This window comes from Canis aureus, chromosome 5, assembly GCF_053574225.1.
Source record: "Canis aureus isolate CA01 chromosome 5, VMU_Caureus_v.1.0, whole genome shotgun sequence".
In the NCBI taxonomy this organism is placed as follows: Eukaryota; Metazoa; Chordata; class Mammalia; order Carnivora; family Canidae; genus Canis; species Canis aureus.
Window position 1 is genome coordinate 56,772,795 of NC_135615.1, and position 15,340 is coordinate 56,788,134.

Below are 15,340 nucleotides of genomic sequence, written 5' to 3' on the forward strand. Positions count from 1 at the left end.
CAAAAACACTAACTCCTAAGTTTATTTTCACTCCCATGTTTACTGCAGCATTATTTACAGTAGTCTAGATATGGAGAGAACCCAAGTGTCCACCAATAGACAAAAGCATAAATAAGATGTGTGTGTATATATATATATATATATATATATATATATATATACACACACACACACACACACACACACACACACACACAGTGGAATATTACTTGTTCATAATAAAGAATGAAATCTTGCCAGTTGCAGCGTCATGGGTGGACCTTGAGGGCGTTATGCTAAGTGAAGTAAGTCCGACCAACAAAGACAAATACCATATAATCCCACTTATATAGGGAACTTAAAAAAAAAAAAGCCAAGCTCAGAGATGACAGAGTACAGATTGTTGGCTGCCAGACAGAGGGTTTGGATGAGGGTGGGGAGGTAGGCAAAATGGGTGAAGAGATTCAGAAGTACAAACTTCCAGTTATAAAATAAGTCATACAGATGGAAAATACAGTGTCCTGACCAAGGCCAGTAAAACTGTATTGCATATTTCAAAGCTGCTATGAGAGTAGATTTTTTTTTTTTTTTTTTTTTAGGATTTTATTTATTCATGAGAGACACAGAGACACAGGCTGAGGGAGAAGTAGGCTCCATGCAGGGAGCCTGACCTGGGACTTGATCCCAGGTCTCCAGGATCAGGCGCCGGGCTGAAGGTGGCACTTAAACCGATGAGTCACCCGGGCTGCCCAAGAGTAGGTCTTAATCATCCTAAGAAAAAATAATTGCTGTGATTATTTTGTGGTGTATACACAAATATTGAGTCTTTATGTTGTCCACTGGAAATTCATGTCAGTATTCCACAATAAAAATTCTTTAAAAAAAAATTTAACACCATCCTTTGCTGTAGGCACAGTGGACACACAACAGTAAAAACTAATTAGGAAGAAACCTAACACAGTCTCTACTGAGTTGAATTATAAAGGAATACTCTGTTCATCTGAAGAGTCCAGTTGTAAAAAGCTTAGATGTTTCTGGATTAATTTATAAATTTAATGTAATTCTCATCCAAAACCCAGTAGAAGTGTGTATGTATTGGTGTTTGGAAGCTTGACAGTCATTTTCTTTTTTTTTAAAGATTTTATTTATTTATTCATGAGACACACAGAGACACAGGCAGAGGGAGAAGCAGGCTCCATGCAGGGAGCCTGATGTGGGACTCAATTCTGGGTCTCCAGGATCAGGCCCTGGGCTGAAGGTGGTGCTAAACCACTGGGCCACCCGGGACTCCCTGACAGCATTTTCAAATTCTCTGGGAGAAAAAATGTGGAGTAATCAGTTAAATGTTTTAAATGGTAATGTGGAGTAATGTTTGAGTTTTAATGGGAAAACTTTTTGTAAGGGTATTTACAGTAGTTTGGAACTAGCAGATGGCCAGATCAAAGGAACAGTATATTCAGAAATGGGTCTAAGAATAAATCAAAAACTAATTATTTGACAAATTAGCATTTCAAGGCAATGAGGACATAGTGAATTTTTCAGTAAATGGTACTGGAGCATCAAGCTGGAGATTTAGGGAAAAATTTGCTGACTCCCTAACTCCTACCTTAACCAAAATTCAGTCTGCATGTATCAAAGATATAATAATAGTAACAGATGAAACCATAAAGTTATTAAAATAAATCACTTAAATATAAGTCTTTTGGTATATGTGCAGGTGTGTGTATAAATTATCTATATTTTACATATTTTGATCTTGAAATATCAAGACCTAAGTATAATAAAAAGCTCAGAAGCCATGAAATAAGAGAGTGAGATCTTTGACAACTGTGTATAAACTCTTTTTGTTAAATTCTTAATCTGTATTTAATTTGAGGGAAGAGTATTCATAATATATAAAATAGACTGAAAGAACTACTGCAAACCTTATAAATTATAAAGTAGAAGGTGATTAACTCAACAGATAGGTAAATTATGGAAGATGTTCCATCCATAGCAGTAGTAATCAGAGCAATGAATATTAAGACAACAGTGGATATCAGTCTTAGCCCATTAACTGACAAAAATGGGCAAGATTGCTCTATTAAGAGAGGTGTGATTGCTTGTTAGTAGGTATACAAGTTAATCAAGCTGATTAGAAAGCAGTTCTGTTAGATTGTCAGATTGCTGAGTAGTTGAATCTTTAAAACTTTTTTATTAGAGAGAGAGAGAACACGAGCACACAAGCAGGAGGGGCAGAGGGAAAGGAAGAGAAAATCTCAAGCCGACTGTGCCCTGAGCACAGAGCCCAACACAGGACTCGCTCTCAAGACCGTGAGGTCACGACCTGAGCTGAAACCAAGAGTCCAACACCTAACTGACTTTGCCACCCAGGTGCCCCTAAGTAGTTGTACCTTTAATTCCACAATTCCACCTCAAGAAAGCAGTTCTTCAAGTATCACACAAACGGGCAAAAAAAGAAGATAAGGTACAAAGGGTACTCACTGCAGCACTGTACACAGAGCACTGCGGTACGCATCCACAGAAGAGATTCATTAAATGAATTACTACAGTCGTTAAAAAGAGTGAGATCCGTGTGTGCGTGCCTGCAAGGTGGGTAAGGCTGTGTCCCACAGTGTTAACAACTGGGAGTAAGAATGTCAAGTATATTTCTTACACTTACTGTATACTTTCTTATTAATATACTTATTTCATATACTTCTCTACTACCTGAATTTTTAAAAGATTTATTTATTTGAGAAAGAGAATGCGTGCACAAGTGGGGGTGAGGGGGTGGGACAGAGGGAGAGGGAGAAGCAGGCGCCCCGTTGAGCAGGGAGCACAACTCGGGGGCTCGATCCCTGGGGTCATGACCTGAGCAGAGGCTTAACCCACTGAGCCACCCAGGCACCCCCATACTATCTGATTTTTTAATAGAGTAATTGTATTAAAACGGCTTGTGTTTCTAGGAAACACTTTAAAAAGTACTGCCACTTAAGTAGGCTCAAAATTTATACCAAGTACTCATTATTCTTGTGTACTTTTTTATTATTTAGTGCTTGCTATTTACCAGGAATAGCATGAGAGACAGTATATATACATAGTACGTAGATAGTAACTTGTAATCAAGAAAGGGCAAAGTGCAGAATAAGGAAGAATGAAAATGTGTAAATTTAGACAGGGTGATCAGGGTAGGTTTCATTAAAAAGGAGTTACTTGAGCAAAGAACTGAAGAATGGTAAAGAATTGCACCATTTACTGTGGGTCATGTGATTAATATTGAACCCTGGAAGTTGGAAGTATTCTATTTCTAGGCTTGCAGTATTATAGGATGATTTTTTTTTTTAAATTTGAATTCTTTTAGTTCATAAGGAATCTAGTTCTGTGTTGGATGTTGAGAGGTACTCACAAGTTACATGCATAAATGAGAATCACCTGATAATATACTTATTTCTGGATCTTGCACCTAACCTGCTGAGTCAGATTTTCTGCATTTGAACCTACAACAATGTGTATTTTACCCAAGTGTCTCGGACATTATGACGTATGTAGTCCTAGACCCACACTTTGAGGGTGATTCTTACTTTGAGATGAGCTTGCTTTATTTTGCCTAGCAATATTGCCATCATTATTTTTGATTCCAAGACCTCTTGTGTTCATGTAAACATCGTTAGCATGACTTGTTTACTTTTTGGGCAAAAAAAAAAAAAAAAAAAAAAAAAATCACTTTTTTTTCCCCCCCGCTTTAAAGGTATCATCAAATGGCATTCAGTCCACTCCTCTAAACCTTGCAACATACTGGAAATGTAGTGCTGGCACCACAGATCTTAGAGTGGATTACAAGTATAACCCAGAAGCTATGGTGGCACCCAGTGTGCTTTCCAACATACAGGTGGTGGTACCAGTGGATGGAGGAGTCACCAACATGCAGTCCCTTCCCCCTGCTATATGGTAAATTTTCGGTTTCTGAATTCTTGCTAAATTTTTGCTTCAAGTCCCAACTTTTAGAACCTAAGTTCTCAAAATTGTCTTGTAAATTTGAAAAGATACAGTGCATTTTACCATGGAAACCATGGCCATGGTATGTATGAAAGACGCTGTTTATCCTATTAGTCAAATCACAGTAGCCTCAATCCAAAATGTAGGTTTGCTGTCACCGCCCAGACTTGAATAATTCAGTACAACCTCACCCTGAGGCAAATTGGCCTCTGTAAACTTCTTCTTAAATAAAGATAACTCTTTTGCAGGGTTAAATATAGCATCTAGCAAATCTTTAAGAATACTTGTCTTAGTAACTCTTGTCTCTTCCTCTTTTGTTCCCATTATTAATGATGAGTGGAGATTCTAACACTCTTCCTATTTGCTTCACTCTTTAATAAAATTTTGTTCTCCTTTAGTAATGAAGGTACTCAACCACCTACCTATACAGTTTTCTTTGACCAGTTTATGTAATTTAGTAAATTTCCATTAATTAAGATGTAGCATTCTATTATATCATAAATACATCTTCACCAGGTGATACTGAAAGTAAATTTAGCCATGTAGTTCTGGTGAAATATGTAAAAGGTTTGCCCATCCATTTATAAGGAACTATATTAGACATTTTGTTCTTCTAGGAATGCAGAACAAATGAAAGCCTTTTGGAAACTGTCTGGTATTTCAGAAAAATCAGAAAATGGAGGTAAGCATGCATATGCTTTTTTGTTTGTAATGCAGTGTCCTTGAAAATGGATTTTAGGCATTTTTATGGAAAGCGTTCTCTTGGATTTTCATGCCTTCAGTTCTAGAATTGACCACTAGGTGGAAGTTAATACCTTAAGTAAGAGTGGACCTGTTGAGATCAGAATGCATTTTTCCCCCTCTAGGTTGAATATGCTTGCTCTTTAAGAAAATCATTTGGTTTGCTGGAACTTTATAAATAGTGTGTAGATGCTTATGTATTTTGAAGTAGAACTATCCAGTTGAGCAACCTAATAACTAATTAAAATTCATGGGCAAAAAATAAAAATAAAAATAAAAAAAATAAAAAAATTCATGGGCAGCCCGGGTGGCTCAGCGGTTTAGCGCCGCCTTCAGCCCAGGGCGTGATCCTGGAGACCGGGGATCGAGTCCCATGTCGGGCTCCCTGCATGGAGCCTGCTTCTCCCTCTGCCTGTGTCTCTGCCTCTCTCTCTCTCTCTGTCTCTCATGAATAAATAAATAAAATCTTAAAATAAAATAAAATAAAATTCATTTAACACACCCTTTAGCTCATTCTGTTATTACCGTCCTTCTGGCCTCCCAGAAATCCTGTAGAAGCTTCCAGGCTTTAAAAACCCCCTTTCTTTGCCAACCCCCCCTTCCTAAGAGAACTTGTCCTAGTCATATCACTATAGTAAAACTAACCATCAACAGCTTTTACTTCTCTGCTTTTCATTTTAAGGAGAAACAAGTTAATTGTCTACTCCCACCAAATCTGCGTCTGTGTTCATAATGCAAAGGAAAAGTGTCTGCTAGCTGCTCACTAGTGTCTTCCCTGACTCAATTTAAAGTATAATTTCCAGGACCATCAGGTCTCTAATTATTATCATTTTCTCTTAATCAAAGAATTCTCCTGCTGTCTTTTGAATGCCTGATTAACCTTCAGTAAATTTTCTTAAGTTGTTGGTTTTTGTTTTGTTTTGTTTTAGCTTTTCCAGTTTTGCTTAGCTTTTTCTCTTTGAGCGTTTTAAGCATAATGTGATTAAAAAAATCATACCAGTTTTTCTCACTTATTTCTGTATCAAGGACGAGGAACATACCCATAGTGGCTGTTTATTTATACATGCCATGCTGAATCAGACTTTTACTAGAGAATCACCTATTTGGTGAAATAACCAAGCTGGTCTATGATTCCTCCTTTTTTGTTTGGTACTTGAAAGTTGCCTATTTTCAGGTGCAATGGTGCTTTTATTCAAGTTGTGTGGCTTCTGGGAGGACAAATTTGAAATTCCTAGTTAAAACTAGAAGTAAACCAAAAATCCTGTTTGAATTGAGGGCTTACAACAAATTAGCAGGCAAGAAAGGACATACAGTTTTCCCCTATTTAATGAAACTATACTATTTTAAGTACTAACAAAAGAAATTGTTCCTCAAAAATAAGATACAAATTTTTTTTTCAAAGATTTATTTATTCATGAGACACACACACACACAGAGAGAGAGGCGACGCACAGGCAGAGGGAGAAGCAGGCTCCATGCAGGGAGCCGGACGTGGGACTCGATCCCGGGACCCTGGGGTCTCGCCCTGGGCCGAAGGTGGTGCTAAACTGCTGAGCCACCTGGGCTGCCAAGATACAAATTTTCTAACCAGATATTTTAATAGTTTCCCCCGGCTCTCCAGGTATCAGAGTGTGTGAGGAAACGGAAAAATGTGTTAAATGTGCTTCTATTGGGTTAGTCAGCCTTTAGAAAGAAATACCCCAATTAGAATACTGTAAAGTAGGAATATGTTTCTATTCTGGCTCTAGGCCCAGAAGAGGGACAGGAAGTAATTCTCCAGCTTAAAGATTGCCAAGGTGGCTGCTCTTGGCCTGCTGTAGAACTTCTACAGTTCTCTTGATAGTTCAATTCTGTGCAAGCATACGGCGGGCTTAAGGCGTTAGCAGGCAGGCAGCAGCACACCCCCAGCCGCTCTGTGCCATCAGGCCCGTGCGGTGGACAGAGCGGCGGGACCGTTCTCGTCCTCCAGACTTCCCTCTGTGCTGGGAGCCTCTGCGTAGGGAATCCAGGAATGTCGCTCCAGCTACCAGCAGTTGCACCTGTTCTCCTTGACCAGAAGCCTAGGCACACTCTAGACTCCCCCTCCTTTCCCCTTTCTTGATTCCAACTCTGAAATACTTCCAAATGCGTTCACTTCTCTCCCTTCCCTCAGCCTAGTTGAGATCCTTTATTTAATAAGCTGTCACCCAGAGTCCTGCACTATTTTAGTGACTCAGTTGGTTTCCCTGCCTTGCATCTTGTACGTCTTTCCCCTTTTGAGATACTAACCTGAAATTGTTTTGTCTTCCTTATTTTTAGTGTTCCTTATTTCTTATCATGGCTTATAACGAGCTTTGGGACTTTTCTTTCCTACCTCCCTAGTCTTTTGCACACTCATATCCTGTTCTCTGGCTCTTCTGTTATGTATGCAGGTCCTTTAACGGCATTGTGCTCGCAGGTCTCCCCTCCCTGTCCCTGTAGTGACCTCTGCCTGCAATTTGCATTGTCCTCTTCACCATCATTTTTTGTGCTTTTTGCTCATAGTTCTTGAGAGCTTTTTGTAGCATTTATCATATTCATCATAATTATGTGGTTTACAGTTTCTGGCATACTATTAGACTGAGGTATGTTGAATAAGTGTTTTTTGTTTTGTTTTGTTTTTTTTAAAGAAAGCATCTCAGAACTACCTAGTTTGACCCTTGACCAATGCAGGGGTTAGGAGTGCTGAACCCTCCACACCCCACCCGTATAGTCATAAATCCACAAAGAACTTTGAATTCCCCCCCACCCCAAAACTTAGTTCATAAGAGTCTACTGTTGACCAGAAGCTCTACTGGCAACAAGCAGCTGATGAACAGTTGTATGTTCCGTTTTGATAGCGCTTTCCCAGTCCTTGCTGCCTCTCCCTCTTTCCCTCTCCCAGCCCCGTAATATGGCAGTTGGCTGTCATTTCCTGCTCCTGCTCCTCAGGCCTCCCTCTGAACTGTCCTCATTGACTTCCTTTTTTTCTTTTGACTTACTTCAGCATGTGTCTGTAGCACGGTGAAGCTCCATACACAACTACAGGGGTGTTTACTATTGAATAAAGTCTGATTTGGAAACAGGACAATGATTTGTTTACTGTATACATTTTATGAATTTGACATAGGACATAGTTTATCTTATTCATTTGTTTCTGTGTGTGTGTGAATTTTATGTTGCCCTGTTTAAAGTTCTGCATTCTTTGCCTTGTAGGTTCTGGGTCCCTCAGAGCAAAATTTGATCTTTCGGAAGGACCTAGTAAACCCACAACACTTGCCGTGCAATTCCTCAGCGAGGGGAATACCCTCTCAGGAGTAGATATTGAACTTGTAGGCACTGGCTATAGGCTTTCCTTAGTGAAGAAGCGGTTTGCCACTGGTAAGTTGGGAGATTTTAAGTTTGTATATTACCTGGGAAACATTTCTATTCGACAGTAAGTTACTAAGCAACTGTTTATTAAACTGTCAAGCAGTTTATAATCTAAAGTCATGGAAAATTTCTTCTTTGACCTTTGTACCAAAATGCCAGATAGAGACACACCTTGGAGAGAGTAATAATGGTCCGTATAGCTGGACACCTGGGATCGGATGCAGTGTATTGTAAACAGCAGGTGGGAACTGGGGTTGTGTATCTGTCCTCACAGTGAAAATGTCCTCCTTTGAGTTCATTTGAAAGTGTAATCGCAAGGGTCTGCTTGGTGTTTTTCAGGACGATACCTGGCAGATTATTGATGGACCTGGGAAACTGGTTGGCTTGAGAGAGAAGTACAGGCCTGCCCTCCTGTGTTGTCTATTCTTTCCAACACTATTTTAGCTTGTATTATGTCTTTGAACTTACACATATTTGAGAATGTTAATTACAAACATTAAATTGCACTTTTGAAGTGAGTCATCAAAAGCAATAGCACTGAAATGATTTTTCAACACTGTTAATGATCAACTGCCATGTTCTGGAAGCACATTTGCTGAAATTCTCAGTATAATGAAGTTTTCTTAGGCTGAAATTTTACATTACTTTCAGTGTCTATGTTGAGTTATAGTGTATTATCAGGCCTAAAATTTCAGGAGAGCAAGCACAAAATAATTCAGCTTTCCATAAATTTTTAGAGTCAGAGATAGCCTTGAAATTTCCTAAGTTTAATATTGAACAGAGACACACACAACACGAGTTCTAAGTTTTGGATAATGTTAATTTAGAATACTCAATCAAATTGAGTTATGTGCCATAAAATAATCAGACCAGAGTCCCAAGGTGTGCACAAAACAATGTATAATTTGATTCTCATATAAACATTATTAAAGTGTAAATGGTGTTTTGTATGATTTTTCTAATTCTCAAGTGCAATGTGTTTTAAAATAAGCTTGCAAAAGACAGCAGAGAAATTTACTTCTGCAGTTAGTTAACTTTATAGAATTTGTGATTGTTTTTAAGAATTAATGCTGTAGATTTAATTTATTTTTATATGGATTACAGAATGTGTGCCTTTTAAAACAATAACAAAAGCCAGAAATGTGCCTGTCCAGTCTGTGTTCATTAATGTGCCTCACTGTTGTCCCCTCACAGTCTGGATCTTCTCTTCATCCTAGGGTGGTCAAGCATTTTTACAAGATAATAGCCATTTCTGTAAATACCTTTGGCCTCAGTTGGGAAGGGAATTCAGAGTAACTCAAGGATAATTTGTACTTCAAAACCCTGGCTCACTTCTTTAGTGATACACTGTAGCCACTAGAAAAAGAAATACACCTAATGGCCTATGTTTACAGAGGGAAAACAGTTGACCTTCACTTGTTCCACCTAAGTATGTAAATCGTAAAACAAACATTGAAAACCTCCTCGTCAATTGGTAACTGCTAGTTTATTTCTCCACTTGGCCCTTCCCTTCTTTCTGTTCATCTTTGGAAATTTATATACACTGAATGAATGTGTCGGAAGCATGAGTTTTGTGTTTTGTGAGGAACACATTTAAGCAATATTATTGGCATTGGAGACGTACTGCCAGTTGTTTTCATTTCAACGATTGGAAAAATTACCAATTATTTAATTGCCACCTGCTAGAAATGGGGAGATTATCTGAAGTGATGGATTGGGCTAAGCATTTCTTGAGCTACTAATATTAAATAGTAAAAAAAAACCTAACTTTATAGCAAATCCTAATTGAAGGACTTAAAATATTTTGGACAGTTTCATAATTAAAAATGGGAATTTTATTTATAAGGATAAATGACAGTGTCCTGCATTTTACGTAGAAGTGATAAATTGTGTTATATATGATAATTTATATAAAACCACTAATTATTCTGTTAAGCTTTACAGAACATAAAACCCCTATTACTAGACATTTATGTAACGTCTTGCTCTACTAAATGCAGCAGAAAATCTACTTATTAGCAATACATATAACACAGTACGTGCTTTTTAAATATATTCAGTGTTAGCCCAATTCTAAATTTAGATTTGACTAAAGCAACACATTAAAACAATACACTGAAATATTCATCTTTACTAAATAGTGAGCGAAATGAGAATTTCTAACTCTTGTGCTCTTTTAAATGCCAATTACAGTCCCTTACTGGAATCTTAAATGTAACTGTTTTGCGATTGGTGTGCTTTTAAATGGGCAGTTAATACTTTATTCTTGGACTTCAGACACCATTACACTCACCATGTTTATTTTTAATCAAGTATTACCTGAAAATGTACAAATTAGTGAAATGGTTAAACTTCTGCACTTTCTTCATTACCACAGTCTTCATACCAAGTGTTGATACCTACATTTGTATTAGGTGCAGGTTACAATTTTGAAGCCATATGAGTTTATATTGATTTTGTTTTTCATTTAAAAATCCACTAATGGTGTAAAAAAGACCAGTAGATTTTTCAATGGGAGATGTATTTAGCAAGCTGGTTCTTGCTTATGTATAGTGATAAACTCTGTAGCTGCCTCTTTAACCCAGATTTGTAAACACAGAACTCTAACAAATGTGAGTTTTTAAGAAATGTTATTTACTACTTTGAGTTGTAATTAGAACAATGCAAATCTATCTTACACAATTTTGTAAATATTTTTGATTTTTTCATAAAATGTAAATTTTACATAAAAGTTTTCCCTTAATAAACATGTAATATATAATTTATCTGTTGGTTTATGTGTCTTTGTACCCCTACTGATAGGACAAGGCAAGCTAGGTAAAGAGTAATTGGTTTTGAACTTGGTATAACCATTTACACATACAGATTGATCTGTTAATTTTAATTGGTTATATAGGAAAACTTGATTTACACTATAACCCAAAAATGGAGAAATGGCTTAAGAAGAGATTTTTAAATATACTTAAGCATATTTTCCAATGTATATTTAAATGATGTTAAGCTCTAGCAAAGACTCTGCTCCTGACCAGTTGCTTAGAAATGTTGTCTTAACACAATTTAAGATCCTACTCTATCTGTTGCCGGTATGGGTCAGAACAGGGATTTCTTGGCCTTTTCCTCTGGTTGCCATATGGCTGCCACAGGTCGAGTGTATGTTTACACTGAAAGCTGGGAGAAGGAGCAGTGCCTGGTGTATCTGTCCTTCCTGTTAGGAGAGTAGAAACTTTTCCAGAACCTTCCACCACATTTGTCCTTATATCCTATTGCCCATTATTGTGTAAGAGAAGCAGAGTAAGCAAGTAGCCTTTATAATGAAAATGGCCAAAGGAGAAGAGGCTGGCAGTGGCCCAAGGCGAGCTGGCCAATAGGTCAGCCACAGAATTCCTGGCTGGTATAGGGGTATTTCCTTACAGCCTATTGCCAATTGAATCTTTGCATTATTTCAATCAAATTAAAAAAAAAAAATTTTAAGATAAACTCAGCAATGGGCAGAGCAAACTTGAAAATCTGTTTTTATTTTTAGGAAGAGTCTACGAGCATGACCTTTGTATAGGGTAATTTGAAACCAAAGCCTTTAACACTGGTAACTATACTGGAAAAAAATAAAAAGGAAGAGAAACCAAAGCCTTTAAAAAAGTTTCTGTATGAGGTTTAAACTAGTAATTCACCACTTTGGGGAGTGTATCCTAACAAAATAATCAGGGAAATAACCAAAGATGCATATGCAAAGATGTTTATTGGTACGTTGTTCATAATACAAAAAACTGGGGGGACTGGTTAAATGGATTACTCACGTATAGTGAAATACTAGGTAAGTATTAAAAACAATCTTGAAGATTTACAGTTATTGATATGAAAATACCATTGATATGAAAATAATGCCACTATTAGGTAATAAAAGGCAATATAGTCTTTTTACAATGCATTCATCTATAGCAAGTCTTACAAAAATACGTGACCCATTGTAATCTCTGGGGGATGGGATTTTTACTTTCCATAAAATGTTTGATGTCTAAGTTTGTTTTCTTTTTTTAAGATTTTATTTATTTATTTATTTATTATTTTATTTATTTATTTATTTTTAAAGATTTTATTTATTTATTCATGAGAGACACACAGAGAGAGAGGCAGAGACACAGGAGGAGGGAGAAGCAGGCTCCATGCGGAGAGCCCGACGTGGGACTCGATCCCGGGTCTCCAGGATCACGCCCTGGACCAAAGACAGGCGCCAAACCCCTGAGCCACCCAGGGTTCCCAAGATTTTATTTATTTATTCATGAGAGACAGAGGCAGGCTCCATGGAGGCAGCCCAATGTGGGACTCGATTCTGGGACCCAGGATCACGCCCTGGGCCGAAGGCGGCGCTAAACCGCTGGGCCACCCAGGGATCCCCATGTCTAAATTTCATCTCTGTGCTCATCAGTAGATGTTAATTATACTTGTACCCCAAACTTTATTTCAAAAAAAGAGTTTTAGAAATCAAATTCAAGTTGAACTTGATGTCAGTGTAAACAGTGCACAGGATTTCTGCAGTAGGGCTTTCCTCCTTTTACCCCTGCCTGAGCCTCCCGCTGGGTCCTGCAGTGTAGTCACTGCATTTGTCTTGCACTGCTTGTTCCCACATGGAGGTGAATCTCTGCTCTTTTGCGCAGGGGTGGCGGTCGGGGGGGGGGGGGGGGGAGTGTCTTCAAACCTAAGTGCCCTGATTTACCTAAGTGACTATGAGATCAATTTCTTTTCCGACCAAATTAATCTCTAAGAAAAGTTATTATCCAGAGAAAGGACAGAGGAAATATTTATTACTTTCATGAGAAAGGTTGCCTTCTGGGGAGCTTTCGGCAAAATTAAGGACATGTTTAAGGTTAGAAACCTGTTGTTATTACTTGTTTCACCCCCAATAAGTCAGCTCTAATCTTTTAGCACATTCACTCTAATCTTTCCTCTCTTCGTTCTAGCAATATCCCAACACTTCATACATAAAAGCAGTGAAGTGTATCAGGACCCCTCAGCCAGGGCTTTTTCTGCCTGGTAGTAGCAGATCTGTCAGTACCAACCGGACGACGACCCGTTCAGCACTCATTCATTGCTGGCCACCTACTAGGCCTTTGTCTTGTTTTTCTTGTACTTAGGCCGCTCACCAGCTTAATGGAAAATAGTCTTCTAAAATAAACAGTCTCTGTGATCTAGTACTTCGGTCTTCTAAACCAGAAAAGTAGAAAAACCTTTCCCTAGGACATTAAGAAAAAAGTTCCAACTGTACCATCAGTACCCAAAGCAGAAATTCTGAACTCCTCCCTGAAAGTTGCGAGTGAAGAGTGAAACGCTGTCATGTGCGTGTTGAATTCTAGACTAATCCGCTGCTTTGTGCATTAAACAGCCTCCCTCATTAAGACGTTAGGATATCATATGTGATACAAAGTACGTGTGATCATACATGATACAAAGTAGAGCTGTTATTTGCCCGATACATAAAATTCTCTTTTGTAAACTACTAGATACGATTGATCTTCTGTTGGATATTACTGATGGCACACGTCCCCATCAAGTCAAGTGAACCCTAGTTCCCCACGTGTATCAGAACCAACCATTTTCCTTAGTCACCAAACTGAGAAAGCAGTGACCCCTTCACAAACGTGCCCCTCTTCTTGCTCTGGGCCCATAACATGAAGGTTTGGGGACATGACCCCTACCTGGCATCTGGCTCTTACTTCAGGACCTTCCTACCTAGAAGTACCCACTCCACCCCCTCTTGTAGTTGAGATTGTATTAAATACTATTTACTATCTCAACCACCGTAAGGTATTATTTAGTCCATGCTCTCAGGATATAGAGAATTTTACACATTTTATCAAATAAAATTTGAGGAAACACCCCTTCCCCCACCGAAGACAAACTGTATTTATTAACAATCTTGCCAACTTCCCCAAAACAAGGTTGAAATAAAACGAATAACCCTACTTTCCCGCATCCTATAATAAACATGTAAATCACAAATTAAACATTAGACATATTTTAGCCAAGATCCTTAATTAAATGAAAACTTCGGGCAGCCCGGGTGGCTCAGCAGTTTAACGCTGACTTCGGCCCAGGGCGTGATCCTGGAGACCCAGGATCGAGTCCCATGTCGGGCTCCCCGCTTGGAGCCTGCTTCTCCCTCTGCCTGTGTCTCTGCCTCTCTCTGTGTCTCTCTCATGAATAAATAAAATCTTTAAAAAAAAATTAAATGAAAACTTCAAACTTTTTAAGTCTATGGACCAGAAAAATTTACCCCCAGTAGTTTAATACCAACATACCTGTTTAATTCAGAGTGTCAGTGGACAGTGATCCCCAGGTCTAATTCGCTAGTGCAGCCTAGTAAAGCAGAGACTGCAAACGCCTAAGCCTACTAACTCCATAAACACATGCATTTGGTCCTATTCTATTAATTCTTAATAAAGTTCTGCAAGTATCCACATCCCTCATCCACATCCACTAATGATCGCAAGGAACAGGCATAACGCCAACCAAAAAGTAGTTTATGATGCCTTGCTTAACCACACACACCCTCAGGGCAAACAGCAGTGATAAACAGCCAGAAACCTAAGTTTGTCTAAATTGTATTAACTTACTAGGGCGGGTGAGCTTTGAGCCAGCTGCTGAAGTCCTACAATTAACCCCAAATAAATGAAATTTTCGGTGTGATGTTAAAGATACCCTCACAATAAAGATTAAATTAAGAGAGAGAGTGGGGGAAGCCGGGGCAGGAGGGGAGGGAGAGGGAGAGGCTCACGCTGACCATCGAGGGCACAGTCAGCTGCAGGCTCCCTCCCACAAGCCTGAGATCCTGACCTGAGCAGAAATCATTCTGCTGCTTAGCCGACTGAGCCACCCAGGTGCCCCAAAATATTTTAGGTTCTTTTTTTTTAAGATTTTATTTTATTTATTCATGAGGGACACAGAGAGAGAGAGAGACAGAGACACAGGCAGAGGGAGCAGCAGGCTCCATGCAGGGAGCCCCACATGGGACTCGATCCCGGGACCCCGAGGCCACAACGTGAGCTGAAGGCAGGCACCCAACCGCTGGGCCACCGAGGCATCCCTAGTTTTTTAAGTGCTCTCTAACCCAGCGCGGGACTCAAACTCAAGACCCCAAGATCAAGAGTCAAATGCTCTATCAACTGAGCCGGCCAGGCACCCCTCTCGCCAGAAACTTAAATTTTAATTAGGCTATAAAATGCCATAGCTGAAATAAAAGTAAACCATGAAAGTGACTTTAACATTCCCAATTACGTGA

General features: G+C 38.9%; 1 protein-coding gene across 7 annotated transcripts in view; it reads left to right on the forward strand.

The window, feature by feature from the left end:
* Positions 1-10,832, forward strand: part of FCHO2 (FCH and mu domain containing endocytic adaptor 2) — a 121,073-nt gene extending 110,241 nt beyond the window's left edge. For all 7 annotated transcript variants that reach the window (XM_077898141.1, XM_077898145.1, XM_077898143.1 and 4 more), the window contains 4 exons: positions 3,710-3,909; positions 4,575-4,639; positions 7,912-8,076; positions 8,407-10,832. In XM_077898141.1, the coding sequence (XP_077754267.1) occupies positions 3,710-3,909; positions 4,575-4,639; positions 7,912-8,076; positions 8,407-8,429 (453 nt within the window). In that variant the 3' untranslated portion in view covers positions 8,430-10,832. The remainder of the gene's footprint in view (positions 1-3,709; positions 3,910-4,574; positions 4,640-7,911; positions 8,077-8,406) is intronic.
* Positions 10,833-15,340: the final 4,508 nt, after the last annotated feature.